The 14,172-nt window shown below is 47.8% G+C and overlaps 1 protein-coding gene across 10 annotated transcripts in view; it reads right to left on the bottom strand.

Moving 5' to 3' along the window:
• The window catches only part of FRMD4A (FERM domain containing 4A), a 612,063-nt gene that overhangs the window by 112,194 nt on the left and 485,697 nt on the right, over positions 1-14,172 (bottom strand). For all 10 annotated transcript variants that reach the window (XM_086714883.1, XM_086714885.1, XM_086714889.1 and 7 more), the window contains one exon: positions 10,110-10,194. In XM_086714883.1, coding sequence (XP_086571009.1) covers positions 10,110-10,194 — 85 coding nt within the window. The remainder of the gene's footprint in view (positions 1-10,109; positions 10,195-14,172) is intronic.

Here is a 14,172-nt window from a genome sequence, read left to right as displayed (position 1 = left end):
CTTTCGAGGGAGGGATATCATTTGGGCTCTTTCAAAAGGCTTAGTGATTTCAAAGACGGATAATAATATTTGCCACCGAACGACCTTACAAGTGTGGGCTAAGAGAACCAAGGAGACCATATGGAAGGATCGGGCACAATAATTCTTTATGCTTAACCAGCTGAGAGAGCTTTACGGCCGCTGTAATTGATATAGACTGTCAGGGTCGGGATACAGAGGAATGTGTGGAATTGCCGTTCTGGGATTACCAGATCCCATCAGAATGTAAATCATTTAACAATGTACAAATGATTTAACAGAAACACTGTCCAGGGTTTCCACGGCGGACCGCTTCCACATGCGCTACGTTCCTTTCCATTCCCACCGACTGACTTCCTGCACGCTCACAGGCGCTGGCCCCCGCACGGTCTGTGTGCTCTCCTGTCAAACATTTACACCCATGTTGTAGCTAATGGTCGATGGTGGGCTAATCGTTAACATTCGAGGAGAGGCTTATCTAGCATGCGACTCAAAACCAGCCATCAGGAACAGCCCTTTTAAGTGTGAACACAAGCTTTTAGTTCATGATGTGACTCATCCGCTAAATGAAAATGTACCTGTAGGGGGAAGAAGGGTAGAGAAGGCAGAGGAAGGTCTTTCTTTGGCACTCCAGAGGTGCGATCTTTCTGCTCAGGCAGAGAAAATAAACTGAATGAGACCACAGAGAGGGCAGGCGAAAATCACACACTCTCCTGGGGTGCAGGGTTTTCCCTAGAAGAGGACGACAGGGGAAAGGAGGAGGGCCCCTGCTTCACCTACTACTGAATAACGTGTTCGGCTTTCTCTGATCTTTTGAAGAATGCCCCGAGAAACGTGACCGCCCACAGGTGTGCGCGTGTGTGCTCAGAGCAGGGTTGGGGAGGATGGCCCGCTTCCTCCCACTCCGCGTTGTTTTATCCCAGGTGACTCAGGAGCTCAAGGAAGAGGCCCGGGGTCATGTATCAGCAGCGTCACGGTTAACAATATTCTCAGAAAGATTTCCATCTGTGGGTCTCCAAGAGTTCCAAGTAAATAGCCCCACGAGAACCTCGGGCGGCAGGTGTGAGGTTCTCCAAAAGTGCCGAGAACTGGAGGACCTCTTCACGACCCCCGTGCTCCAAGGGACTTGGTGGGGGTCTTTACACAACCCCGGATCTTAACGAAAAGCATTCCTCCGTCGTCGGCAAGGACAGAAATTCCAGCTTTCGCGTGAGATTAATACGCTCAATATAACAGAAAACGTGACTAACAACCATATGGTAGGCTGATAAGATTTCAGGGAGGACGATCCATTGCCGGGTCCATCCAGAACAATCTGCAGGGCTCGCCCACCACTACCACCTCTCTCCTCACCACAAAATGACTGAGGAGTTTGGTTCTTGCCACCCTCCTTAAGATCCCTTCTACTCTCACTGGAAAGTTCCAGGTTCTAGTTCCAACTCCCCACCCCCATCAGCTCCGGGACACTGAAGAAATCACTGGATCTCCTCCCGTTTCGTTTTCCTCCGTAGAAGGGGGCTAATGACTTCTTTTCCAATTATTTTACTGAGTTTGGTGAGGAAATGGAGGGTGATTTAGAAACCCTGAGACACCTGCAAATATCCTGTCTATAGGATTTATTGGGGCTCACTGGTGCTTACAATCTGACCCCCACAACGTTGCCTCTGTGCTTCAGCGTTGTTCGGCATTCACGGGAATCTTTAGTAAGACGTATTTTTCTAACAAGGAGAGAACATTATGCAAATATGTCTCCATGTGTGTGTCTATCACCCAAGGGGTCCCGATGCCACATCCGGCCTCCCTGTGCCTGTGTAAGCACCCGGGCTCATTGCACAACTCATAATGGCTGCATGATGACGCCCCAGGCAAACAGGGGCTGGGGTGCAGGAAGGGACTGACGTGGTCTTGCACAACCATCTTCCTTAGCCCTTTGCCAGTTTTTCATCAGTCAAGTTCCCTCCTGTTTGGCTAATGACCCACTGGCATATGGGCCATTCATGCTGGGCCACCGTGCTCTGACTCTGTGGCACAGTGATTCCTTCTGCTTCTGGCCCGTATCGTGACCCCGGGGAGTCTCTCTCTTAGAGGTCACGAGAACCACCAAGATGGTGAGCCAGAGTGAAATTTGTCTCTAGAATTGAAAACGAAAAGTCCCTCTCTGTCCTTCTTTCCTTCCACCCCCTGTCATAGGAACACACACACTAAACCTACAATCATCAAGTGAAAAGACAAGGAAGGGCTGGGATTCTGTAAGTCTGAGACTAATACTTATGTTGCTTCCTTTGTCCTGTGGGGCCTGACTGTGGGCTTTGTTTCTCTCATCTTCAGACAAGACGATACGATCTGTTCATTAGCAAAGCTCTTTGAAGATCTTGGATAAAGACCACTTACTTCAATTTCAACAAGAGTGATGGTGTTTAGCCCTACATAGCAAAGGCACCCCAAGGATGATTATTTAAATTTTAATAATTTGTGAAGCTCCCAGACCTATGTGGCCAGCTCAGAGAAGGCGGGGCAAGACCAGCAGCCCACATAAAGCAGGAATTTTAAGTTTCTTTAGACATGATCGGCTCTCAGTGGGTACATGTAGGCATCAGACTTGACCATTTCACAGGAGCTATGCAAATCCTTGCTCCCTGGGATTGGAAAGTAACTGATGAAAAACAATTTACTGAGCATTGTGTATGTGCCTAGTTTAGTGACAGTCATGGAAGGTGACCATAAAAACTCACTCTGAAGAATGCTCGTGCCAATTTGTCCTCCAGCCCAAAGAGTCCCACTGCAGCCCACCTTTAGATACAGATGATGGGTTGCTTCTTTGGCGATCACTGGCGGACAAGATAAGGGTTGAGAACAAGCACTTCGGTGTGACAATCATATTTAAGAGTGGATAGTCAATCCCGTATTATCAATCGGAATCCTTCTTTTTTAAAAATTAAAAAAGACGCTGACATTTTGTGTCCTAGCACTTGTGGCCAGCAAGACTTTCAAAAATTATTGTGGTGATGACCTCTTGACAGCAATTTCCCTTCAGCAGCGGAGAGAAGGCAGGATTCTATCCTGCAGCCTGAAGGCGGGGCAAAAGCTGAGATCAGAATCCGCATTCACCCCATCACTCCCGTTGGGTATGACAAGTCCACTGTCTCCCATGGGGCTGGTCGATGGGCCTCTTCGGTTTGGCAGAGGAAGCCACATCCAAAGAGAGAGAAGACTGGAAAGAAATCTTGGCAGGAGAGCTCTGCTTTCCTGCATGATTTTCCACACAACATCAAGGTAGACTTCCCATGGGAGTTTTCCACAAAAAAAGGCACGCATTTGTAAGTGAGTTTTATCTATCCCCTGGTCATAAATTTCCTTTCCATCATCCACCTGTAATCGTGGCGACTTAAAACACATGAGAAATGCTGTTGAAGCATGTGGCTATGTGGGGTGTCAGTGACCCCCACTCTGTACCTCCTCCTGTTCCCCTTAAAGTTCACAATTAGAACCCTGCTCTCTCATGACCATATTTTAATCCTCTGCTACTTGGATTGATTCTGACTGTATTTTCCTGCTATTTTTGTAGAAAATAGGGGGACCGTAAAGTGCAAAGCAAAAGGAAGTGAGAGAGAAACCCACAGGGTCAGGCCGTCGGCCTCCCGGTGAAGAAAGAGTGGAAGGCAGGAAGGTGGGGCTCCTAATTTGGGGAAAATGACAAACAGAACAAAACAAAACAAAACACCTTTCCTCACTTTTCTGCTATTAAAGAGATCAGAGGTTTGTTCTCTGGAGAAGACGCACAGGAAGCTGGAATGAGGTCCACCCAAAGTGCCAGGATTAGAAGGGAATCTGTACCCCAACTGGAGGTGTTTTCTCCCCGATCCTGGAGGTGGGGGACACACCCAGGCAGGAAGTGGAGGACCAGACAGGAAGTAGAGACCAGACAGGAAGTAGAGGACGAGCACTCAGACAGGAAGTGGGAAGATTCTCCCCTGGAGAGAATAAGGAGCCACGAGAAAGGTCATCCAAACACTGCCATTCAGGCTTCCTACTCAAAGAACCAGTCTGCCACTGGATCACTCCACAGGGACATCCACCAGCAGACCACCTCCACCTGGGTGCCTCACTCTTACCTACAGATGGACGGACCACGACCAACAGTCAACTGAAGAAAGTCTCCAATATGAAAGACAGAGACCAAAATAAATACATGGGGGGGCGGGGGTGGGGGGAAGAACTGAAAAGAAACAGAAACGTCACAGAATATGCATAATTGACATTGAAACAAAAGGAGTTCAAAAATAGTAAAGGATAATATAATTAAAAATATATATATATATAAAGATCAGAAAATATGAAGTCTTAGAAACATAGTATCAAAAGTTAAAAAGCCAATAGAGGCTCAAGATAATACTGATCAAATCTTCTAGAAAGTAGAATAAAAAGACAGAGATGGAAAATAAGAGCTGCAAGGTATCAAAGCAGGAGGCTTTGCCCAGCATCTAATTAGCAAGAGTTCCACAAGGAGAGCACAGAGAAAAGAGGAGACACCATCAAAAAAATAATACAGAAAAATCTCCCAGAATTAAAGAATACCAGTCTCCAGACTAAAAGTGCCCATCGAATACACAGCATCGTGGATTTACAAGGACCCATTTCAGGGCATAACATCCTAAAATTTCGGAGGAAGAGGAATAAAGAGGCAATCCTAAAAGATACCATCGGTGATGGTGGGAGAGGGAGAGGGTCCACATACAACGTATAGCACAGCAGACTTCCCCAGAGCAAACTCTGAAGCAACACCTTTGATATTCTGAGAGATGTGTTCATTTCCATATCCACTCAAACTATCAGTCAGATATAACAGTAGAAGAGAGACTTTCTCACATACGCAAGGACCCAAACACTGTACTTCCTATATGCACTTTCCCCGGATTTACTGGAGGAGGTTCTCCAGTGAAACAGTGGCATAAAAGAAAACACAGGAAGACTGGGATCCAGGAAACAGAGGACCCACTCCAGAGCTGAGTGGCGAACAGACAGGATGGGTAAGGGGGTCCTGTGCTGGGGGCTGTGGATGAGGCCAAGTCCAGACTGGAGTCAGAGGATGGAAGGTGACAGGGAGGTCCCAGGAAGCAACAGCAAAAACCCAACTCAAGACAGGAATGGATGAATCACCCGAAGCGCTTGGAAATTAATGTGGGCATGCATCGGGAGTCCGGAGGAGCTCTTGGGGAAAAAAATGATGGGTACATAGAAACTAAACAAGTAACAGCAAGGCAGTTATTACCTTTAGGTAAGACAAGTGGTTGTCTAAAAAAGGGAATCACAACCATAGAATGCTACCTGGATTAGTCATAATAATGTAATGCTAACGGCTGTAGCTTTTACCCAGAACTGTGCTTACCGCCATTTTGGGAAAATGGGGAATGAGAAAGTGGGGGTGGTTGTATACGACACCTTAATCTTCACCTGTCCCAATTGGAATTCAATAAATCCAAAATGGATAAATCAAGGAATAATGTCTCATGCCAACTTACTTAGACATAGGCAAAAAAACAGAAGGAATGGCTAAAACTGTTGAAGGTGGTGGGCTTTTTTTCATAATAAGTCTCTTATTTAAAGCCATTCAAAGCCAGTAGGTTGGGCGTCCGACTTCAGCTCAGGTCATGATCTCACGGTTTGTGGGTTCGAGCCCCGCGTCAGGCTCTGTGCTGACAGCTCAGAGCCTGGAGCCTGTTTCAGATTCTGTGTCTCCCTCTCTCTCTGCCCCTCCCCTGCTCATGCTCTATCTGTCTCTGTCTCTCAAAAATAAATAAACGTTAAAAAAAATTTTAAAGTCACTTGACTTTAAATTTTTTTTTAACATTTTTTATTTCTTGAGAGACAGAGACAGAATGTGAGTGGGGGAGGGGCAGAGAGAGAGAGAGAGAGAGAGAGAGAGGACAGAATCCAAGGCAGGCTCCAGGTTTATTTATCTGAACAACTGAGATTTCTGGTACCCTGCAGGGATCATTCCCTAAGAAACAGGGAGGGAGGTAATACCAATCTTGCGCTGGGTAAACCGAAGCCCCCGTCTATCAGCATCGCACTATGTCTATCAGCATCTGGCACTGCCCTCCGGGCTCCTCCAGGCCTCCAAAGTGCCAGAGGCAGCGTCGAGGGGCACACAGAAACTCTCAGCCAAGATGAACAACCCGCATCTGGGTTCAAGTGAACAGTGCTACCACAGTGGGAGCTAGCTCATCACGTGCCTGGCCCAGTGCCAACCAACTACACTCCCGCTTCGTCTTGCTTCGGCTTCCCAACAAGGGGGTGGGTCGGGGCCTTTAATGTCCTTGTTCAACCAAAGAGGAGATATTCAGCCTGGGGACGCCACAGAAGGCACGCACGTTCACTGCATTCACTGCGGGGCACAGCTAGGACAGGAACCCAGGCGTGCGGGGCTCCAGATCGCAACTCCCAATGACACTCTGTGCGGGGCCTTCCCCCCGCGTTTGCATAGTTACAAGTGTGCAAAACTGGCCGTCCTGTCTGTTCCACCACTTCTGGTCCTTGGTCCTTGAGTAAGTTGCTTAACCTCCCGGACATCAGTTTCTTTCTCTGGAAAGCTAAAGATTCTGGGTCTATCTCACCCAGGAGGCTCACACAAGATGATACGTGTGAACATTTCAAATAAGCCCGAAGTGGGGGCGCCTGGGTGGCTCAGTCGGTTAAGCATGTGACTGGCTCAGGTCATGATCTCACGGTTCGTGGGTTCGAGCCCCGCGACGGGTGCTGTGCTGACAGCTCAGAGCCTGGAGCCTGCCTCAGATTCTGTGTCTCCCTCTCTCTCTCCCCCTCCCCTGTTCACGCTGTCTCTGTCTCAAGAATAAATAAACATTAAAAAAATAATCAAATAAATAAGCCCGAAGTGCCAATTTCTGCAAACGAAAATATTATTTCTGATGGACGGGAGGGAGACAGGCGGTCTTGTGACCCTACTTGGTCTCTGATAGAAACTTCAGGGAAGCCAGGCTCCAGTCCAGATCCTGAGAAGAGACAGCTGGGGTTCTGGATGGCAGAGAGCCGCCCAGGCGATAGGCTGGGGGACGCTGCGGGTGCCTTGGCCCCAAACGTGGCTGCACTGTTACCCCCACCGGGAGAACCTGGGGATTTGGTCTCCTGTTCTATTTTCCATTGATCCCAGAGTCTTCGAGCAGCATGGTATTCATAAGCACTGCAGCCTTCCGCTCCAGCTAAGCATCTGTATCTGGACTGAATGGAACACCTCCGAGAGAGAAACTTGTTCACCTTTACCCAGGTGTCTGTACAAGCACGATCTGGGGCCAATTTTCCCCGCCGGGTTGAAATGAGGAAATCAGTTCCGGGGACTGGTGCTTCCAGACATTCACTGCCCCAGGGTGCCACCTGGTGGACGATGCTCAACTTTGTATTCCTGAACTTTCTCCAAGGGTCTTCCCGTTCATTAAACAAAAACCCTCAGAGACTCTCAGTCTGTAAGCTACCTGAGGCCGGTATTATTATTTCCACGCTTTAATGAGAAAACGGGCTTAGAGAAAGGAAGGAATTTGCAAGTTCCTGGACCTGCGGTTACTGTCTTTTTCCTCCATTCGGTGAAACCCCCAAATACTGTAGTCTGAGCAGTCTGGGCTTGAGCCAGTTTAAGTCCTGGCTCAGCAACTGTCACCAAGTGAGGTCCTTTCACACGACTGAATTTGATCCTTACCAGGCCCTCCATCACTGTGGACACCTGCATTTAGAGGGACTATTCTGTGCAACGAACCTGCTGACGTATTTCTAGAAGAAAAACGGATGGCTGATATACCAATCCAACTTGTGTGTGTGTGTGTGTGTGTGTGTGTGTGTGTGTGCGCGCGCGTGTGTGTGTGTTTTAATGTTCGGCGAGTTGTTGCAATCCCCCCAGATAGGGTTTGGTTAGACATGAAAACACAGGCAATAGGATCTCCTCAGACTTCTCTGAGGACAGCCACTGAGCACTTTACGGTGAGTGCACTTAGCTTTGAAGTTCTCTGTGGCTGCCAGGGCATTCTCCACTCTCGGGAGAGCCTGCCCTCTGGGGCTCAGGGCAGCCCAGCGGTTGAGCCCCACGATCTGGAGTCAGGCTGCCAGCTTCGGGCCCCCCAGCCAATGTTGCCATTTGGCAGATATGCGACCTCGGGCGAATCTCCTAACTTCCCTATGCCTCACCTTCCTCACAGGGAAAACCTGGATAGAAAGTAGTATTCGCCTCAAAGTGTTGTGAAGGTTCAGCCGCACAACTTACAGAAAGCCCTCAGCACCCAGCATGCCACGGTGCGATATTCTTAAATATCAGCTTTCTCTGTGGTGGTTAATGAGCTGGCCTGAGGTGGTGCCCTGAAGGCTTCCTTGATGAGCACCAGTGTGGGTGTTCAAATACGTTCTCCCAGGAGAGGCTCTCAAGGTGTTCTGCAAGCCTCCTTCCCGAGGGAGGGTGTGTGTGCTAGAAATGTGTGTGGGCATTTTGGGTTATCCAATGAAAGGAAACACTACAAGCATGTGAACTTGATGCAGGGCGAGGGACTGTCCTACCCAGTTAAGAACTGTCTCCTGACTGGCGCCTGGGTGGCTCAGTTGGTTAAGCATCCGACTTCGGCTCAGGTCATGATCTCACGGTTCGTGGGTTCAAGCCCTGCATTGGGCTCCGTGCTGAGAGCTCGGAGCCCGGAGCCCGCTTCGGATTCTGTGTCTCCCCCTCTCTCTCTGCCCCTCCCCCGCTCATGCTCTGTCTCTCTCAAGAACAAATAAACTTAAAAAAAAATTAGAAAACAATATCACAAAGAAAGAATTGTCCCTTGAATAGCCATGTTTCTAAAGAAGATGTACAAATGGCCAACAAGCATCTGAAAAGATGCTCAGCATCTTTAGGGAATCATTAGGGAAATGCAAATCAAAATGACAATGAGATACTGGCTAACACCCAGCAGGGCGGCTATTATTAAAAACCCCCCACAAAATAACAAGTGTTGGTGAGGAAGTGGAGAAACTGGGACCATTATGCAATGTCGGTGGGAGTACAAATGGGGCTGTCACTGTGGAAAACAATATGGCAGCTCCTCAAAAAATGAAACGTACAATGGCCATATGATCCAGCAGTTCCACTTTTGGGTACACACCCGAAAAAACTAAAAGCAGGGACTTGAAGAGATATTTACAGGCCCATGTTCACAGCAGCATTAAACACAATAGCCCAAAGGTGTAAGCAACCCAAGTGTCCATTGACGGATGAATGGATGAAGAATATGTGGTCTATACGTACAACGGAATATTATTCACCCTTAGGAAAAAAGGGAATTCTGACCTGTACTATAACGTGGATAAACCTTGAGGTCCTACTGCTGAGTGAAATGCACCAGTCACAGAAAAACAAACACTATAGGATCGTCTTATGTGACGTCCCTAGAGTAGTCCAATTCATAGAGACAGAAAGTAGGATGGTGATGGCCAGGGGCTGGGGGGGATGGGTAGATCAGGGAGTGAGCGTTTAGTGGGGACGGTGTTTCAGTTTTGCAAGATACAAAGAGTTCTGGAGACGGATGGAGGCGATGGTTGCAAGGCACTGTAAGCAGACTTAATATCACTGAACTGTATACTTACCAGTAATTACAATGATAAATTTTATGTGTATTTTAGCATCCTTAAAAAAAAATCTGTCCAGCCTAAAGTGCTGATTGATGCAAATTGCATCACTGAGAGATGTTGCCAGAACATCTAAAAACGGTCAATGTGCATGCATTTGGTTATAAGCAGCCCACTCATCCTTCGGAGACCAATCCGCGTGGACCCTGTGCATCTGCCCTCCCCGTCCACGTCTCCCCTTTGTCTCAGTCGCCAGGTTGAGGGACGAAGGCACACCTCCAAGGAGCCAAAGAGTGACAGGATCCGGACAAGTCCCATTATTAAACAGATAGTATTACTTCCATGACGTTCTCATTTATTTATACTAATTCACTTATAAATTATGTCTACTAATCAATACAATCACATCGGGGCAGCGACTTGGGATTGCCAGCTCCAAACGCTACTCTCAGATTTCAGGGGAAAGCTGAATGGGAAGAAAAAGTTCTTACCTTGTAGATACAGGACTTAGCATTCAGGAAGAAGAGCTCAATGGTGGCATTATCCTTTAGGTACGAGATGCTTTCTATGTAGAACCTGAAAGACAAGACTGCAAGTGAACCACAGAAGCAGCAACTGAGATCGACTGTTTTCTGAGCTACAGGATTGGATGTGAGGACCAGAACTCCCAATCCCTATGGAAAAGAAAAAGGTGTGATCAGTTTTCCCATGGTTCCTTTCTGAAAGAAAGCAGAGTGTTTCAAGCCCCTTTCTAGCACATTAGGACAGCTATGTCTGCCAACCTTCACCATGGTTCAAGGACCTGGGACAGCCATCAGCTTCCGAGAGTACGGATTAAATCTGACCATCTACTTTCTTTTTCCTGACCCGCCTTCCAATTTTTTAAATAATATTGTTTGTTTTCAGGGCACCTGGGTGCCTCAGTCGGTTGAGCATCTGACTCTTGATTTCGGTTCAGGTCATGATCCCAGGGTCATGGGACTGAGCTCTGCATCGGGCTCCACACTGAGCGTGGAATCTGCTTATAATTCTCTCTCTCTCCCTCTCCCTGCCTGCCCCTCTCCCCTCCGTGCGCGATCTCTCTCTCTAAAATAATTTTTAAAAATCAATTAAAAAATATTATTTGTTTTCAATATATTATTTTTTTTGTGCTAATCATTGTTGAGTTGGATTTCTTAAAGATAATTTCTTCTGCTCAGTTGAAGAAGGGGGGCCCTACTTCTCTCTGAAATGGTTACACTATGTCTCCCCAAAGGCGGTGAGGTGTGGTTTGATTTCTGTGTATCCCGAGAGCTGAGGCAAGGGTTGGGAACACTCTGATGTTAATGCACATTAAGCCAAATGAGATTGAATTTTTATCCAGATGAAGCTTATAGATTTTTTTCACGATGAAACATGCTGAAATTATTTATACATTTACTACACCTTTACACATCGACTTTGGAGTGCATTAAATTACTTAATTAGATAAGGCACTTGTATTGGTCTCAGGACCAGCTGCGTGCAGGGAATAGCTGTTGTGCTCACGGAGGCGGGGGACAGAATGCAGAGCCTTGCAGGGGAACAGGCCCCGCGTGGGGGTGACCGCTCCTGTGGGGCACTGGATCCTTGCCTCCTGGAAACAGGGGCTACCCCGAGATGGCAGAAGGCAAAAAGAGAAGACAAGTGCTAAGTTCGAGAACAGCGTTACAATGTGATGGAAAGAAACCTGGGGAGGAAATCCAGAGACCAGTGACCTGGGCCCAGCACTGTAGGATTTAGGGCAGATCCCATAATTTCTCTGGGCTTCTGTGTTCCAGACTGTGATGGAAGATAGCAGGACCCAGTCAGCGGTTCTCCACCCAAGAAGTCTACCGTGGTCAGATGCTGGAAACTCCTCCAGATTCCCACAACAGCCAAAAGAACAAACCAACACCGTACGAGGCAAACAAAACCCATCCCTAGGCAAGGATGAGCCCACAGCCCACCAGTTGGCAACCTCTTGTCTGTAGACTAATAATGCCTTCTACCATTTTTCCAACACGTGCAGAGGCTGCCATGATTAACACCAGGCCGATCACTTTGGTTTGTGAGTGATTCCAGAGTAACTTCTGATATTAGCGGATACGTTCAATCAGTATTAACACGATGACCACCAAGTGAGAGTCTATAAAATGTTTGGAGAGGACAGTATGGCCCCCATTCTTGCAAAGCCTGGGAATGAGTAGGCTGGTGGGTCTCTACCACCTGCTCTCTCCCTGAAAGAAAAAAAAAAGAGAAGAAGAGGAAAAAAAAGAAAGCACCTTGCCTCCTGCTCTTGGAGCAGGTATTTGAGGTCATGGAGGTCTCGGCGAAGGGTCTGCTGCGGCCTGGGAGGAAGGCAAACTTTCGCTTCTCCACTAGCAGAGAGTTGAAATGAAGCAGCAAACTCTAAGTCTTTCTTAAATTTTATTTATTTTTATTTATTTTATTTTATTTTATTTTATTTTATTTTATTTTATTTTGTTTTATTTTATTTATTTTTATTTCAGAGAGAGAGCACATGCGTGCAAGCAGGGGAGAGGGGCAGAGGGAGAGACAGACAGAATCCCAAGCAGGCTCCACACTGAGCACAGAGCCCGATGTCGGGGCTCGATCCCACGACCCCCAGATCATGACCGGAGACGACATCAAGAGTCTGGGCGTTCAACTGATTGAGCCACTCAGGCGTCCCACAAACTCTATGTCTTAAAGCAAAATAAGTTAAATTTGATTTAATAAAAAAAAAAAATCCACATTTGTTGTGAAGGGTCAACAGCAAAATTAGAAGAAAGGAAGGAAGGAAGGAAAGGGAGAGGGGAGGAAGGGAGGGAGGCCAATTTGCAGGCATGGCACGTTACAGAAGAAGCTTGTTTTGTTCAAGCTACCCACTCTCACCCCAGAAAGCACCGCCCTCCACACCCCAACCCACCCCTGCTCCCTTCTGCCCTCACTCCAGAACACCTTGTTTTCAGGGACTCCGCAGATGCCCTCGGGGAAGGGCTCCACCTCTGCTCGTGGTGCTGCCGCAGGCCATACTTTTCTGTTCCCTCGGGCGTCTTCTTTCTAGGCTGCTACTGCCTCCTGGAGAGCCAGGCCCCAGTCCCACTCGTTTTTTTTTTTTTTTTTTTTTTTGCATCTCCAGCACTAATACAGCGCCTGGCACACACACAGGGGCTTAGTAAGTAAGTGTAGGCCAAAGACCCTGCTTTCAAGTTCACTTCTCCCCACTCGCAGATGAGTGGAGTTTCCAGGACGGGACAGTGAGCTGGGCAATGAACAATGAAGGCCCTCAGAAATAACCAATTCCTGGGCATCCGGAAATCCACCCCCCGCCCCCGGGGGGCACTGACATTCCACCCCAGGCCTTGCCCCTCTGCCCTTTGCTCACTGACAACATGGGAAGTTGTACAAGCAAGCTGCTGATCACCTTAAATCTTAAAGTCAGAACAACAGCAGAGGTTTCTTGAGTCTGACAGTGAGTGACCTCAGACCTGCCGTAATAATTGTGAGTCTAAATCTATGGGGTCTGAAAGAATGTAATTTCCGACAAAATGCCTTATGTCTTTATTGCTTTTAATTCTTGAGAACTAAGAAGTGAAGACATTCACTAACTGCCCCCCTCACCCTGACAATTTTCTCAAGAGTGTATGAGAAAAACACAATGCTCCCCCCCACCCGACTCTCTCTAGCAACGGAAAGTGGAGAGGAGAGGGCCAATCCTGTTCTCTGCGACAGCATTCGTTTGCGCCGAGTTCTCCGCTGTCTGGCTGTACAAAGGGCAGGAAGGCAGAGGAAATAACGATATACTCTGAGATGAGGAAAATAAACCACCTCCTCTTGACAGAAACTGGAAAGCAGCTTCCTGTTAACCTTTATCACCGAGAAACAGCCTGGAAAGCACTGTGAGCCCCGGGCCTGTCATATTATTATTCCGTAACCCTGGATATTTGACTCATCCTGAACTTGCCATCTGTGCTAGGGAAGCCTTGCGAGTCAAAATGCCCAGAGAAAAACAGACCTCGGACATCTCAATCCAGGCTCAGGGCAAACTGCGGGAGCACAGGGAGAAGAAACTTCTGGGGAAGCAGGAAACACTGATGGTTTGGGTACAAAGTAGGGATTTTTTTTTTTTTTAAACCAGTTCTGTTCCTTTTGATTTTCAGGAGAGATCCTCCTTTCTGGCAGTAGGTGGCGATGTTGCATTTCTTTAACTACCAGTGCGGGGAATTGGGGGGGGGGGGGGGGGTGCTTCCTTCAAGACTTGGTTCACAAAGAAAATTCCGGGTCTCTGGGTAAACCCAGGGAACTGAAGGCTTTCTTGTAGATTTGACAGGGTCTCCGCAGACAATTCCAAGCCTGGCTCTGTATTAACCAAGGGTTTTTGGTGCTCAGACTTCTGGGACCTTGGTGGCTCTGGAGGGACAGCCCCTCCTGGGGTTGACCGGTTCCTAGAGATGCGAGCTCACCTTTCAGACCAATCCACACTCACACACCCTTCCTGCTCCTCTGTGGAGTGCTCACACCCCAGGGCACTAAGCTCCTGCCCTAATCACC

Source organism: Puma concolor, chromosome B4 (genome assembly GCF_028749965.1).
Source record: "Puma concolor isolate L17-30 chromosome B4, mPumCon1.1.hap2, whole genome shotgun sequence".
In the NCBI taxonomy this organism is placed as follows: Eukaryota; Metazoa; Chordata; class Mammalia; order Carnivora; family Felidae; genus Puma; species Puma concolor.
The sequence above is the reverse complement of the archived record's forward strand: the minus strand, read 5'-3'. Positions and strand labels throughout refer to the sequence as shown.